The sequence below is a fragment of the Sebastes umbrosus genome, chromosome 23 (genome assembly GCF_015220745.1).
Source record: "Sebastes umbrosus isolate fSebUmb1 chromosome 23, fSebUmb1.pri, whole genome shotgun sequence".
NCBI lineage: Eukaryota > Metazoa > Chordata > Actinopteri > Perciformes > Sebastidae > Sebastes > Sebastes umbrosus.
The window spans coordinates 16,338,724-16,354,385 of NC_051291.1; the positions used below are offsets into that span (position 1 = coordinate 16,338,724).

At 39.9% G+C, this 15,662-nt stretch overlaps 1 protein-coding gene across 3 annotated transcripts in view; it reads right to left on the minus strand.

Annotated features, from left to right (window-relative positions):
- Positions 1 to 15,662, minus strand: part of ptpn12 (protein tyrosine phosphatase non-receptor type 12) — a 59,540-nt gene that overhangs the window by 25,469 nt on the left and 18,409 nt on the right. For all 3 annotated transcript variants that reach the window (XM_037760365.1, XM_037760366.1, XM_037760367.1), the window contains exons 2-11: positions 11,014 to 11,122; positions 8,853 to 8,929; positions 8,556 to 8,651; positions 7,135 to 7,173; positions 6,020 to 6,091; positions 5,797 to 5,856; positions 4,711 to 4,853; positions 2,461 to 2,527; positions 2,245 to 2,322; positions 93 to 191 (exon numbers count right to left, since the gene is read on the minus strand). In XM_037760365.1, the coding sequence (XP_037616293.1) occupies positions 93 to 191; positions 2,245 to 2,322; positions 2,461 to 2,527; positions 4,711 to 4,853; positions 5,797 to 5,856; positions 6,020 to 6,091; positions 7,135 to 7,173; positions 8,556 to 8,651; positions 8,853 to 8,929; positions 11,014 to 11,122 (840 nt within the window). The remainder of the gene's footprint in view (positions 1 to 92; positions 192 to 2,244; positions 2,323 to 2,460; positions 2,528 to 4,710; positions 4,854 to 5,796; positions 5,857 to 6,019; positions 6,092 to 7,134; positions 7,174 to 8,555; positions 8,652 to 8,852; positions 8,930 to 11,013; positions 11,123 to 15,662) is intronic.

Genomic DNA, 15,662 nt, shown 5'->3' on the forward strand with positions numbered 1-15,662 from the left:
TTTTCCCACTCCGAGTGTGTTACTCAGCGACATCCTGTCTTTCTTTAACACCAGACAGCGTGCACAATATGTGTGTTTCTTGTGTGTCATACCATGCCGTCGTGTATCTGCGTGTTGGTCGGGCTCTCCAGTAGCTGCAGCTGTTTATCAAAGAGCTGGGCGATCGCTCTGTGAACTAACTCGTACTGCTCCTAGAGAGACAAAGACAAAAGAAACAAGAGACAAAGACGTAATGAGGTGAAGGAGAAGAGAGAGGGTTTCAGCAAATCAATATAAAAGCAAAAATATTCTCATGTCTGTACTCAAAAACATCCATTTACAAGGCTACGGAATACAACCTGTGTGAAAACAATAGAAAGACCTTCACTGATGCACACCGATTTAATCTCATTACTCTCTCGGTGAGGCAGTAAGTGTATTGCACTGCTTTTTCAGAAATTACATTACAGTTACCGGCTTCCAGCGGTCTCTATCAAGGCGGTTCTATCATTTATCTAACAGGGCTCATTTTCCCTCCTCATGTCGGGACGTGCGTGTGGGAGGGGACACCATAAATAAGGGTACAAAACGAAAGAGCACGCTGGGTGCTTTGTTAAGTCGAGACTCATTATTTTGAGTGTATGCTACTTAAAAGATACAAATATGACTGGAAAATGTTAAGTGATGTCCAGCTGAGAATCGTCTGTCCACTCCACAAGAAACATGCAAACACAACGATGTCAAAACTGTGGTGAAGCAACTTCAAACAGTTACAAATAATGGTGAGAATGTGTTGACCTCTGCTACAAGGGTTAAGGTCCTTTTTCAACCAGGTGTGCAGCAGGTAACACAGGAATGAAGAGACTTGACATGTAATGGAGGAAACGCTGCTGTAACTGTCACTCAGACGAATTCTGAACGATATAAAGGGATGTCATTAAAACCTTAAAGGGTAACTTCAGTATTTTTCAACCTGGACCCTATTTCCCCATGTTTTTGTGTCTTTAAGTGACTAATGATGACAACAAATTTTCGGGCTGCAATATGGTGCTATTGGGGCAAGCTGGCACCGTCGTTTACGTCCAATAAAAGTGCTTGTTTCGGACATGACTGGCTCCGATTGTTATTATAAGTGTCTGACAACATTATGGAAAGAGACTCGCTCAAGGTGAAGTGGACGGTGGAATAGTGGAATACATCCATGGAGGAAACGGTCAGAGTTTGTTGTGTTGGAGTACAGAGAGCGTAGCTTAGTGTTATCTAAAAGATTTTCAATGTCATGGCTGAATATTTATATGACTTCGACACTGTGGATGAGGTCTTTGAATTTGATTGCCGCCCGTATTTATTTGAGCCAGAGTATACGAATATTCAACAGCAAAAGGTAAGAAAACATTATATTTCTCTGTAGGATCTTTTCCATAATGTTGTCAGACACTTATAATAACAATCTGAGCCTGTCAGTGGCAAAATCCAGCACTTTTAGTGGACGTAAAGCTACACTGACGCTGCTCACTTGACCTTGCAGCTCATTTAGCGGCTAGCGACCGCTGCATTCTCCCTCAATACTGGACCAGTTTCAGAAATTGTTGTCCCCATTAGTCACTAAAACACAAAAACATGGGAAAATAGGGTCCAGGTTGAAAAATAGAGAAGTTACCCTTTAAAAGAGTAATACGTTAATAATTATGACTTTTTCTAAGCAATTTCACAAATACATCATGCAGCTAGTTGTGGAATGCTTTTTATGCAGTATATGTGACATCTTTACAGGTTTAGTGTTGCTTAAACCTAACCGGATTTGCAACCTCTGGGGGCAGGAACTTAATGTCTATTCATTTGACAACAAGGTAAATATCACACAATGTTGACCTCAGCTCCCAGGTTCCTTGTGGAAAGGCATGGAAAATCTGGCTGCAGCAACACTTTTGGCTTTTAGCTATACACATTAGCATCAAACACTAGTGAGCAATTTTTATATTTTCTGTATATTACTCCAAACAACTTCCAATTAAATGTTGCATTTCAGTTAACTGAAATGGACCTCAGAGCAGTACATTTAATTTATTTTTAATTTTGACCATTCAATTTCAATTTCAGTTTTTTTATTTTACTTTTATTAATTATTTTCCCAGGCAATTAAAAAAGGTTTCAGTTTATATATGATATCATATTTTCATTTTAGTTTCAGTTTCAGTTTACTGTAATAACCCTGGTATGAATGCGAAACACCATTCTGGGTGTTTTTTTGTTTTAAGAACAAACCTTGGTCTGAACAGCAGAGTGTCGTTGCGTCCTCATCTCTTGGATCAACCGAAAAACATTAAAATCTTCTGGTATTTTCTTTAAAAGGAACACGACACAACACAAGGGGTTAATTCTCACTTGAATCTTAACATAACATTTAGTGTGTCAGAAGTGTGTTTACTTTAACAGGTATGTTTTAGGTATGTGTAGGAGTGTGTGTGTTTGTTTACATACCCCAGCTTTAAGGAGGTTCCATGTGTAGTCGATAGCACAGATAGCACCCGTCCTCCCACAGCCTGCACTGTACAATCACATTAAGACAGATTAGATTCAACAGAAGAGGAACATCGTAAACATACATCCAGTAAAAACACACTCCTCACGAATACCACATGTATGAACGTTTGTATGTAACAACACCTCGCCCAGACAGGATGGAGACAGGAGCTAAAGATTACGTGGCATCACGTCTGACACATGAAATCATTAAACTTTATCTCATGCTGTCAGGGAGCCTCTGCTACTCTAACAAGCACAGTTTATCCACACACACACACACACACACACACACACACACACACACACACACACACACACACACATACAGTACGCTGCACATCGACCTACACAAGGCATCTTTACAGACACAGCTTTAAGTCCTGCTGTGTAACAGAGGAACTAGGAAATGTCCTCCGGCTGCTCATTATAGCTGATTACACACACATGGAGAGTGTGTGTATGTGTGTGTGTATACCCACACATTTGTGTGCAGCAGTGAACTTAAACCTATAGCCTCATGAATCAGTGTGCTTTCATTCTTGTTGACTACTTCCCCATTTTAAGTTGTTTATTGGTAGAAATAGTGCAGTCATCTTTGAGACAGCTTTGTCATGAATGTATCATTGCCTACAGCAATCTTAACTAATCACTATAGCTGTAATAACATTCTCAACAAGATTACATCGAGTGAAACAATGCAATGTTAAATAGTCGACCAAATCTACATCATATAGACCATTTCACAGTTTTAAACATTCCAAATGGGTCCCAGTTTATTTCCTGTTGCAGTGTACGGTTGCGTACCAAATTCCATACAAACATGCTATTTAGTATGCTACAACAGTATGTGAGGTATTTTAGGATGTCTGAAACCTTAGTATGAAACTAGTAGTACGTGAATTGCAAACTATTTCTGGTGAAATATTATAGTATGCAACACTGGACACTACGGCTGCATAAATATCCCACAATGCAATGCGGTAGTGACAACAATGTTCATAACGCTGACGGACAGCTCTGTAACGTCAATAACACTTCAATTTTAAGTGTAAGTATAAGCCGCTGCTGCTGCTATAATAATAATAATTCTTCCAGTCTTTAATGTGCTAACTTTTTTTTTTAAATATATACATATCATCTGTCGCTGTCAATATAAATCCTACATGCTGTATATACAGTATATAGACATGTACATAATCATCCAGTCCATGTATATTCATTCAGTATTATTTCTTTGCACTATTTTTTATTGTTTATACTTAAAGACTTGCACATCAAAGTTTATATTTTATTTTAATTTTATTATATATACTTAAATATGTATATATAAACCTATTTTTCCACTACTTGTCCTTGTCCCTGGCTTTTTTTTATTCTATTTCTGGGTAAGTACACTTAGAGAGACGCACAAAACCGGAGTCAAATTCCTTGTATGTATGCACTTTAGTTCAGACTTTGTGTGATTCTGACAAATCATGGTTTTGTTTGGTCACATGAGGTTTGTACGTGTTACCATGGTTACGCGTCTCCAACCGTCAAAGGGGCTCTCAGGAAGTGGCGACGTAAATTACTGCTCAGTGCGTCCGAAAAGATACATAGTACTGTTTATTCACACTACTATATACTAGTAGAAGTATGTTGAACGATAGTACACCTGTTGGGTATGTGGTGCATAGTGTGCGATTTCGGACGAAGCCAGGAAGTAAACATGGACTCAAGCTGTTGCCGAGCAATGCAATTCTGTTGAAGCGGTCTATATCAGTTGAAAATGATATAAGATAAAAAATAATAATAATAATAAAATCTAGTTTTGCCAGGAGTATATGTGTATTTGTATGTCGGCCGGGTACAGCCGGTACTGCAGCATTTCTCTGCGGTGTTGAAACTTGATTTGAAAAACACATAAACTATTGCCGGCCACCTGTTGCACATTCTTACTGCCTCCACACAGAAAACCACTGGCCATCTCATGAATCATTCAATTCAATTCGAGAGCACAAGTAAGAACAAAAAAATGTGAGTCTTAAACTAGAACCAGCGATGCCAGTGTGAGGTACCGTTTTATGCATATACTGTATATTGCATGCAACACGTGTTTTTCATTACTTGATCTCGGTTTCTTTTTTAAATGTTGCCTTAGTTACAGTACTTGCATACAAGGGTGGATTTGTGCTGGTGTCTCTGCACAGCACGTACTGTACCTACCTGCAGTGCACACATATAGGAACATCATCATTCTCCTGGTATTCTCTCATTAGTCCGATCATATCCAGTATGGAGTCGAACGACGAGGGGACGTCGTGATCCGGCCAGTTCATATAATGGAACTGCGTTAGCCTCCGGGTTTCCTGCAGGGAGACATACGCAGGAATATTTTTAAGAGGGTCGGTGGAAGGTCGGCGAATTGATTCATCGGGCCAAGAGGAGAAAGTGAATGAGTGGGCGATACTTTAATATTAGCATTTATTAACTTTCAGTGGAGCTATACAGTGATAATATGAATACATTTGTTCATAAGTTACTTGTCATCATGGACAATGTCTCCCACCCACTCCGTGATGTGCTGGTCAAACACAGGAGTATATCCCAATGCAAGACTCAGTCCATCGAGATGCACCACAGAGCGCCACAGGAAGTCATTCCTGCCTGTGGCCATCAAACTTTACATCTCCTCTCTCTGAGTGTCACACACTCTGAGTCAATAGACTGGACCTGGACTTATTTCACCCGTCAGCTGTGATATACAGTACTGACTTAACTCAACTGTACAATAATTTGTGCAGTAATTCAACAGTGCAATATTTTGTCATTAAAACTCATATTTAACACACTTAATAGATGGTTATATGTTACATATTGCATGTCTTAATGCAAATATTTGTACAATTTTTTTTTATCTATCTATAATATTTCTTATCTCATTTCTTATTTTATTATTAGCATTATGACATAATTTACATGTTACATACTACTTTATTTTCTAACATTTCTTTTTGTTTATATAAAAGCAACTGTAACGCCCCAATTTCCCCCAGGGGATCAATAACGTATTTCTGATTCTGATTTGTGTCCTTTTTGCAAAATGTTGTTGCCCAAATGAATCCCTTTTGATTATTTTTATGTGATTTTGCATACATTTGCCATCATGTGAGATACATCAATATAAAACTTTCAATATTGCAATATTGATTTTTGACTGTAAGGACTGGCAATGGCAAAACAAAACAACAACAAGTTTTAGGAAAATGCTTTTATCACTAAAATAAAGGTTAAACAAGTCAGAGAACTTACATTCTCATTCTCCACCGTTAAAGTCCTGATAAAGTAGTCGGTTCTGGCCTGCTCCGACTCCTAGAAAAACCGAGACACAGGGAGAACATTTACATAAACCTTGACTAAAGCGGTCATTAGAACAAAATGTGAGAAATGCAGTGAGTCCAGAACAACAGACCCCCCTCTTTCCTCTCCTTACACACACACACACAGCTGTGATATTAGAGATTTGTCTACTCACACAGGAGATTCTGAACGGGCCAAAACTCATGGGCTCCTCCCCGAGCAGCGGGAAATACCGCTCACACTTTTTCTAACCGGGGGAGAACAGGAGTTAGCTTTGGCTGAGAACAAAATACCAGACAAATACCACAGCTTCCTGTGCACACACACTCTCTGGCTTGAAATAAACAATTAACGTGACATGTGGAACGTTGACATTTACAGAAAAACAAGGGCTAAATACATAGATACTCTATATACCTACATGTGCAAAACAGACATTTGTAGAGGCATATGCTAATTATTTGAGATAAACAGTCACACTTTATTATTAGTTCAGTGAATGTCTTGGGCTTTAGCGACCTCTCATTCTCTCTATTCACATACACAAATATACAGCAGCCTCAGGCAAGAAAAACACATGAAATAATAGATATACTTTCACCCAGGCTAAACAATCCTGTTATTGTATATGTTGGACTAAAGAATCAAGGAAAAATTAATTCTACTTTAGATTTTCTAAGAGACAAACAGACCCATGGGACCGAAAACATGCTGTAACCTTGGTGGAGATAATAAAACATAGATGTGTGTACACAGGGTCTGAAATTACTTTTTTCACTGCCTGCCACTGTGGTAGGTAAGTATTTTTTTTTTTTATCTGCCACTCAGAAATTTTATCTGCCACTTTTGAAATCTCTTCGGCTAAATGAAAGAATCACATTTTAGATCTGATGACATTCAATGTTCGATATATTTTACATAAAAAACATTATATATTTGCATAAAAACACAATTCAAACGATTATGATTATTTAAATATTTGCTTTGATTAAAAAAAAAAAAAATCTGCGTCATTGTGCATGCGTAACTGTCGGAAAGCATCGAAGAGGAATCGGTAGTCACGGAGGCATGAGATGCCAAGGAATCGGACAACTAGGAAACAGGTTCTCAACGGGAGAACTAGCGTCTCCCTGTCCCTTTCCCTGTCTGCCAAAGTGGCGGGTGGCCTGACTATTTCACCCGCCACTGCCAACAATTTACCTGCATTTGGCGGGTGTTGGGTGCTTATTTCAGACGCTGCATGCACTGACACAAACATACACAAAGAGTTATTGAATATCACGCCCTTACCCTTCCCATCTCAAACTCTCGACAAGCCATCACGATAACCTGCAGAGACACAAAACAGGAAGGATTCCAATCAATATTTTCACTTACAGCTAAATCTTTCAAAAATATTCATTTCTATATGTTCTATTGATGTAATGCTGTGGTTGCCAGACACCCAGAGGAGCACCCTGCAGAATATGAGAGCAGCTTCATTTTGAGAATCGACCTTTGGATATTTTACATTCCTACAGCAGCAGCAGCAGCGCAGACTTCAGATCATTTTTGATCATAACGTTTCACTCTTACATCTATATCTCACATCATCCTCTTTGATCCTACAGGAGTAATTATCGCTGCTGCAACCTCCAGCATTTCAGACTACTGCTTAAACCTCATCACAGCTCCCTCCCATTTCTGTCCATCTGGTTCAAGCATAAGCACTCCCCATCTGCCTGACAACGTTATTAAATATTTATCTCAATTACTTTAATTATCACACCCACTTTCGCACTAAGTAACAGCTTTCTGTTCCTATTCAGTTAACATTTAAGTTGACATACGTGGACTCTGATATCTTAAAGGAATACTTCACCCACATTTTTTTTGCATGCTTCCACTCTGAATAAAGAATAAAAAAACAAAGAAAAATATTGATGGATTGAAGTAAATGGGGGCCGCGTTTAAACAACAGCGACTTCCCAAACACTTGTATCTTCGTAAAACATGACCCTGACACACTAAGCCGACAGTCGGCCGACGGCTTGTATATCATCCGCCGCCCTCGGTCTTCCGGTTTCCCTTTTTGAATGACAAATACAGACTACAGCTACCTGCTGGTGTGGAGAGTAATTTCCTCTTAGGCAGGTGCAGAATATACATGTTAGTTGGCAGTCGGCTGTAGTCTTTGAGGTGTGTTCGAGTGCAACTTTTTGGCCAAGAAAAAAGCAACATGAGGCGACTAAAAGGTCAGCCTTCGTCGCTGCTAGTTCTTTGATGTCGGGTTGATGTGTCTGGGCCTTTACTATTTAAAACACTTCCGCATAAACAGTCTCACGCTTACGCAGGCATGCTAAGTGTTTTAAATAGTATGATTTTTAGCAAAGATGCATGTGTTTGGGAAGTAGTGAGCATACGACTGGATAAAGGAAACTTGGATTATACTGCATGAGTTCTGTGAGAGTTTGCAAACGGTTTGTTTTGATATAGTTTTGTTGTTGTAAAACGCATTTACATCAATTTATCCAGACTTTTCTCTGTTTTTTATTCTTCCTTCACCGTGGAGGCATGCGAGAAAAACAGTTTTCTTCAAGGATTCAAGGTAACGCGCGGTGAGTAATTGGTATACAAATGATCCTTTTGTGGGAGAAGTATTCCTTAACAGCCTCCCACTCCATCAATCCATCTATTCTGCTTTTATCCACCATCCAAAGAGCCAAACTCACAGCTACGTTGTACTCCCAGTTCATCCTCCAGAAGTCGATGACAGTGTTCTGCAGTGGGCCCTGAGTTGCAATATAGGCCTCTGGGCCATCCATACCCTGAAGGGAGCGATGGGGAAAAAGAGAGAGAGAGAAAGCAAGATCACAAATCCACAAAAATATATATTCTGTAAAGGCATTTTATCTCCACACTGGATGTTCCTGTGATTCATATAGCACTTTATACCACCTACATTTCCCTAGCACTGTAATCAAAGTGTCAAACAACAAAGCAAAGCTGCTCTTTTTTTTTTTTTTTACCTTGATGAAGTTAGCATTGACGTAATCTGTGTCCTGATTGGTCGTTTTTAACGTCAGCTTCACCCTAGTGTGATCAACTGAGGAGAGAAAAAGAGAGAGAAATGTTTACTTTGATGCATTTGAAATATTTTTCTACTTGCAGAAACAGATGATGAAATAAGACCAGACAACGAGAAAGAGAAAAAGAGTGGACGGAAAGACAGAACAATGGATAGAATGGGATATAAAGAGGGACAAAGAGGACAAACGAGGACAAACTGGAGAGGAATGTAACGTAAAGAGGTTAATGGACACGCGGCAACATCCTCATTCCTAATGTGTGTATACACATTTGTTATGATCCGGTTCCTCTTTTGCCTTATCAGCAGCTCATTCACTAAAAGCTTTTATGAATGAATGCATGAATGGATGGATGGATGGAGAGAGGAGAAAAAGAGATTAAAGGTATAAAACAAAGTAGGACAGATGTTGGGTCATGGAAGCTTCCCCCCGAGGTCAATAAGTACAGCAAGAGCCCATTACATGACCGATTACAACATACTGGATATCTGTATTTGTTCTAAATGTGTGTATATATATATTTCTACTAACATGACATTTCAAGTGAATTTTTGTAGGCTGCATGTATGTGTCCCTCTTTCCAATCTCCAACTGTCTGTCTCTACCCATTTTTTTAATTTAACCAGGCAGTCAAAAGAAATGTTTTACAGTTCCACAGTGGTAGGCGATGATGTAGTTATAAAAGTAATCAACTCTGATTGAATGTGTGTTTGTTTTTCTGGCACACAAAGTGACATCTTTAAAGCTGAGGACATTAATACATGATATTTTAATGCTGCTGTCATGCAGGACACAGGCTTTCATACGGATTATATTGTCACGCATTGTGTAAAAATAGCATATGAATTACTTAGTCAAATTAAAGTGTTGTAATCATCAAAGGGATAGTTTGAGGTACTTGTCCACAGTCAGTGTATTACCTACAGTAGATGACGGTCGGAACATCCCCACTTTGGAGAAACAGACAGGAGTACCAGCACGGGAGCAAAGCAATGTGCTGCTGTGGACGGGGCCGACAGCAAAACATAATTTAGACACCTAAAAGAAAGGCTCACCCAAAACAAAAAATCAATATCACTTTAAATGTAGGCTATATATAGAATATTTTCACCGCTTTATCTTGCCGTCAGACAGCCCTTTCCGACACGGAATTGAAGCCGTTGTATCCATCTATGCTCTTGCCAAAGCCACCAGACTCCACTGACAAAAACATTAATTTTACCTTGCAGAACACAGGAGTTGCTGGTCTACCACTGCCTTGATCGGTTGTTTGTGCTATTGTGTGACTTTGGTGAATCCGAACTAACCAAAGTCACACACAAACAAACTAATCTGATCGAGTTAGCGGTAGACCAGCAACTCCCCTGTTCTGCGAAGTAAAATGACTTTTTTTGTCACTGGAGTCTGGTGGTATTGAGGAGAGCCTAGATAATGGCTTCAGGTCCCCGTTGGAAAGGGCTGTCTGACAGCAAGATAAAGCGGAAAAATATTCTAAATATAGCGCACACTTAAACGTTTTGCTGCCGGCCCCGTCCACAGCAGTACATTGCTTTGCTCCCGTGTCGGTACTCCTGTCTGCTTCTCCAGACTTAGGGGGGGTGCCGAAACTCATCTATTGTAGGTAATACACTGACTATAAATGAATACTTCATACAAACACACCTCAAAACACCCAAACTATCCCTTTTAATGGCAGCGCATGAAGGTTATCCCTGTGAATCAGCTGCGTGCATGTGAGGTATCCAGAGTGATGAAGTAGGAGATAGCCACTGAGGGCTAGTCCTTGCTTGATAACATTTGTTCTAAATCTAAATTTGTACATCTTGTCCAAAGATGGGAGGATTGTTTTGGTACATTGCAAGGTGAATGACAGAATATACACAAGACAGTAAGAGAAAGTAGGAGTGAAATAAGACACCCAAGAGCTACACTGGCTGATACAGTCAGGCAGGATGATACTTTGAATGCAATGTGATGTTGTTCACCGGTCTAGTAGTGTGAGTTCTAGTGACCAATATATTCACCCCAGTTGCCAGGTTTTTTCCATTCACATTAATAGACTAAATATTAGCATGCATTTGTTGGTGTACCAGTTGCTTACATGGCAGGATATCTTTATATCTGTTCTTCTTGACATTCTCCTCCTTCTCTCCTACGTTGGTGGGGTAGATCTTCTCCGTCCGGTATTTAGTCGATAACCGCCGTAACCGCTGGAATAAACAACACAACAAGATTATATTTAGTATACTCATCATGATGGGAGATAAATAAAAATAGATTAAATGCTAGCAGAGCAGGGTCAACCTGTAATACAAGTCAGACAGAAGTTGGTCTTTATCTGAGCATCACACCACAAGAAATACAGAGAAAACTATATGAGTTTGAGAGAGCAGGGATAAAAGTGTTGGAAATGAAACTTCAATCTGTGGTGTCTCTTCACACAGGAAACGATTCATTTCAGTTTCATATATTAGCTCCGAAGTGTCCTGGCTTACATACGCACTCTTCTGACACACTTTACCTATACTTCAGCAGCCGACCCCCCACACATACTCCTGCTCCTCTTTACGTGATAGTGCATTAAGTCAAGTTAAGTGTGGCCATATCTAATAGTATCTGACACTGATGAAGACACATTCAGTTAATGGGAAGAGAACAATTACTGCGTCTCTTGTCTGACAGTAGGCCAAAGATCAGCTAGCAGTCCTTTAACTTGAGTCCATTCACAGTATACTCTAATCTATAAGAGATGTGTTTGTCAGTATAGATTTTACTATCTAGATTTTCTACCAATATATCTATCTATCCATTTAATACCTCTGGTTGTCTTGGACCATTTGCAAGTTCATGTTTTAGTTAAAATTTCATCCGTATAGCACCGATTCACACGAAAGCGGTTCAAGGTGCTTTACACGATAATAAAACAGAAGGGCATAATGGTAAATATACGCATGCATGCAGGCAATGGTGCAAATGAAGAGGACTGTTTCATGGCAATATTGGATTTAATGGGTTTTTTGCATCAATGCCATGGAATGATTTGTCAGATATTTCACTAATTGGATCAGACATGAAAGGACTTTTCAAGGACAGAAAAGGACATGTTTCTGAATGCTAGTTCCTTTGTTTGTATCTCAACTGAATTTCCAGAAAATTCACTATAACATCATCGCTCTCTACTACGATATAATAACATAAAGCAGGAAAGCAGATTTTACTACCACAAATATACCAGGAAACAAAAAGATGATCACATGCCATCACTTAAGGAAGAATCACCTTCTCCTCGAGGCTTCAGAAAAGAAAATTTGAACAAATTTTGGGGGAAGTGGAAAATGTATATTCCCCCGAAACGCCCTTCTTTCATTAAAATTTGTTTATTTAATTTATTATATATATTTTTTTCTTCATCTCAAATGAAAAACAACCCGTGTTCTATTTGTGTGTGCTATATTTACATTGTAAAAAGATGAAAAGATGGCTCATTCTTTAAAAGTAAAGCAAAGATGACTGTGTGTGAACTGGTGCTGTAATGTGATCCCAGATAAAGGTTGGTAATCAGTGACGGCCTTCTTAAATGTGAGTGAAAACTATTTTCCTTCCCTCAAGCTGTGACCATCAACTCCTTTTCCTACACATTTGATTGGTAACAGTTGTTTGTGTGCTTCAGATTTCTATTGTATTGTATTGTTGCTTTCGGTTGCATCTATATTATTCTATGGAAATCGCTGGTTTGGTTTCATCTCAACTCCACAAGCATCATTTATGAGAAGAACAACCCGATCTCACAGGAAGGCGTATAAATAGCACGACACTTCCAAGTAAATTCCCAGTCATGAGGACACATTGTAGGCTTATCGCTTGTCATTTGTACGCCGCTTTTCGTGTGTTAATTGTCAACACGCAACAAAACTACTACTAATTTAGGTTTATGAAAAAACATCATCGTTGGGCTTAAAATAAGTGTGTAAACTAATTGAAATATGTAATGGAATGTATGGAAACAACATAACATGTCACTAAAAAACATGCTAACAAAACAAAACCTCGGTCTCCTGGTTAAAAGTCCTGTGTTTGTTGGACCCACTCACTTCCTCTCCCACCCATCATAAGCGGTCTTTCCCACTTTTTATCCTACGTCACTAGCTCCAAGTGTAGCATATTTACGTGGATGCATTTACATCGCAGACAGTACAGACTACATGGCGTACAAATGACACGCCTAAAGCAAGAGAGGCCTTCTCATTGCACGCTAAATGCCTTGCACATTATCGTGTCATTCATACGCCTTTTTGTGCTACTGGGCTGGAGAAGAAAGAGGCTTCAGCTACAGCCACTGATCACACATTAGAGTGCTGAAAATGTTTTGGTCATCAAATACCATCTATACTGCTAAATGTTATGTTTACACCTTAAAAGAGCAAAAGACATTCAATATCGAGAAAGTGAGTGGTCGGAGAGTGGGAACTCAACCTCAAATTAGGGGACTTCTTTCTGAAACTCCCAGTGAATTTCGTCGTGCAACTCTTTCTCATTCACGCCTTCACTGCGGCCTCGAGTGTCACAGCGAAACTTTGAAGAAACTTCAAAAAAACAGCAAGACTTTTGTAGCTTAAAAAAATCTCCCGCTGCTCGACTCTGATAGCACTCGCATGATATCGCTCTCAAGTGCCTCGTTTTTTAAATTCTCTCAGTTGGTTCAATCACTTCCTCCTCTCTTTCTGAGACAGTGAGGGGAATTAGGCATCACTCCACGTTTTCTGCCTCTCTCTCCCTCTCCCCCTTTCTCTCTCTCTCTCTCTCTGAGAAAGTCAGCGTGGGCGTCCGGGCTGCCGGAGCCTCGTGTGAAAAACGGTCCCACCTCTTCTCTCTGGCGCTGACTGCAGGCTTTCCTCGTGTTCGCTGTGACACTGTACATCCTGATTTCCTGAGAAAACTGAAGGACTTTTCTTCCTGTGGCTGTGTTTCTCTTTTCACTTTTTGTCATCACATCACTTCCGTGCTACTGCGGAGACGTTGAATACACACAGACAGAAACGCAAAGACACACACCAACAGCTACAACATAAAACAACGATATTGCGCAGCTGAAAAAATCTGTCCCATGTAGTTACAGCTCTGGATGTAGTACATATTGCCTCCATGCATTACATACATCTTGATGCATATCTTCAAAGTTACAAACACTTAACTGAATCTCTCTCCCACCCACAACTTTCAACTCCTGTCTTCTATTTTTTCCGTCTTCTGAAAGTTGCCTTTTTGATACAGGGCTTTACTACTTTCATAAACTGACGAGCTGACTGCTGAATACACTACTGACACACAAAATAAACAGCTTAGACTAGCGGCACAGAGGCACCCTAAAGACATAATGAGTTTTTCGGCTTTCATTTTGCATCGCTCATCTTTCTAAACCGCGACGACGAGCCGAGGGAGAGGAGAGGAGTTACAGAGAGAAACAGAGGTACACACACACACACACACACACACACACACACACACACACACACACACACACACACACACACACACACACACACACACACACACACACACAGAGAGAGACTGTGGGCGGCAACACAGCTGTGCATGTGTGTGTGTTTGTGTGTGTGGTAATAGCATTAGAGCTCCTCTGGCCCCATGTGAATTACATTTCCAACAGAGGTCTGCTTCTGTGCTGGGCCAGGGCCCGGGAACACACACACAATGAGCAAAAGGAAGGCAGGCAACAGTGATTTGGGATGGTTTGTGATTCCCCCAACCCGCAAAACACATTATGTGGAGACAAACATGCTCACAATTGTGCCCTCTAACACTATAATGATGATAAGTATTTGTAGCCCATTTCATTTCATTTACAGCAAACTGAGAAGTAGAGTCAATTCTCCCATTAAAGCCTCTGACATTTTGTAGCATCGAATCAATGATTTGTTTTGGCCCTGAATCACTAGTTTTAATCATAGACTGTATATGAGAAGTGGATGTAGTCACCGTTACATCACCCATTGGTTTGTGGACTGCCGTTTTGAAGCCTTGAGTTCAGCATTTTGGCCGTCGCTATGTTGTTTTTTTGCAACCAGAAGAGACACGAGAGGATGGAGCTAAGTGCAACCGAACGCTGAATAAGACATTTTTAGGCAACCAAAATGTTACAATTAACGTTCATGAACTGAAAACACACTGTGAAAGGGTTAAAGTTGTAAGACGAAACCACGGGCAACTCCCAGACCGGACAACGCCGTGGTAGCAAGTCGCGACCTGTCAATCACAAGGTAGCCACGCCCTAAAGCATCCCCTGCTTTATGGTCTATTTGACTCTAAACGGGACCATAATTTATTAAATGAACATCATGCTGTATTGAAGAAGACTTTTGATTGAGATAATAAATCAAGTGAGAAGTAGGCTCATTTTCTCATAGACTTCTGTACCATCAGGCTTCTTTCTACAACCAGAGGAGTCGCCCCCTGCTGGCTGTTAGAAAGAATGCAAGTTTAAGGCACTTCAGCATTGGCTTCACTTTTCAGAACCGGAGGTTGCCCACTGGATTTAATCGAGAAATGATAGACTATGTCAGCTGCCATTTAGGAAAAGATTTCATGTTTTCAGAAGCTTACAACTTGTATAATCATGAGGTCAAATTGCAATGGATTATCCACAGAAAAAAAAACTAGAAAATAACAACTTCAGTATCTTGCTCAAAGACATTTCAGCACTTGTAATTCCAGGCTTACACCTCAATTCAGGGG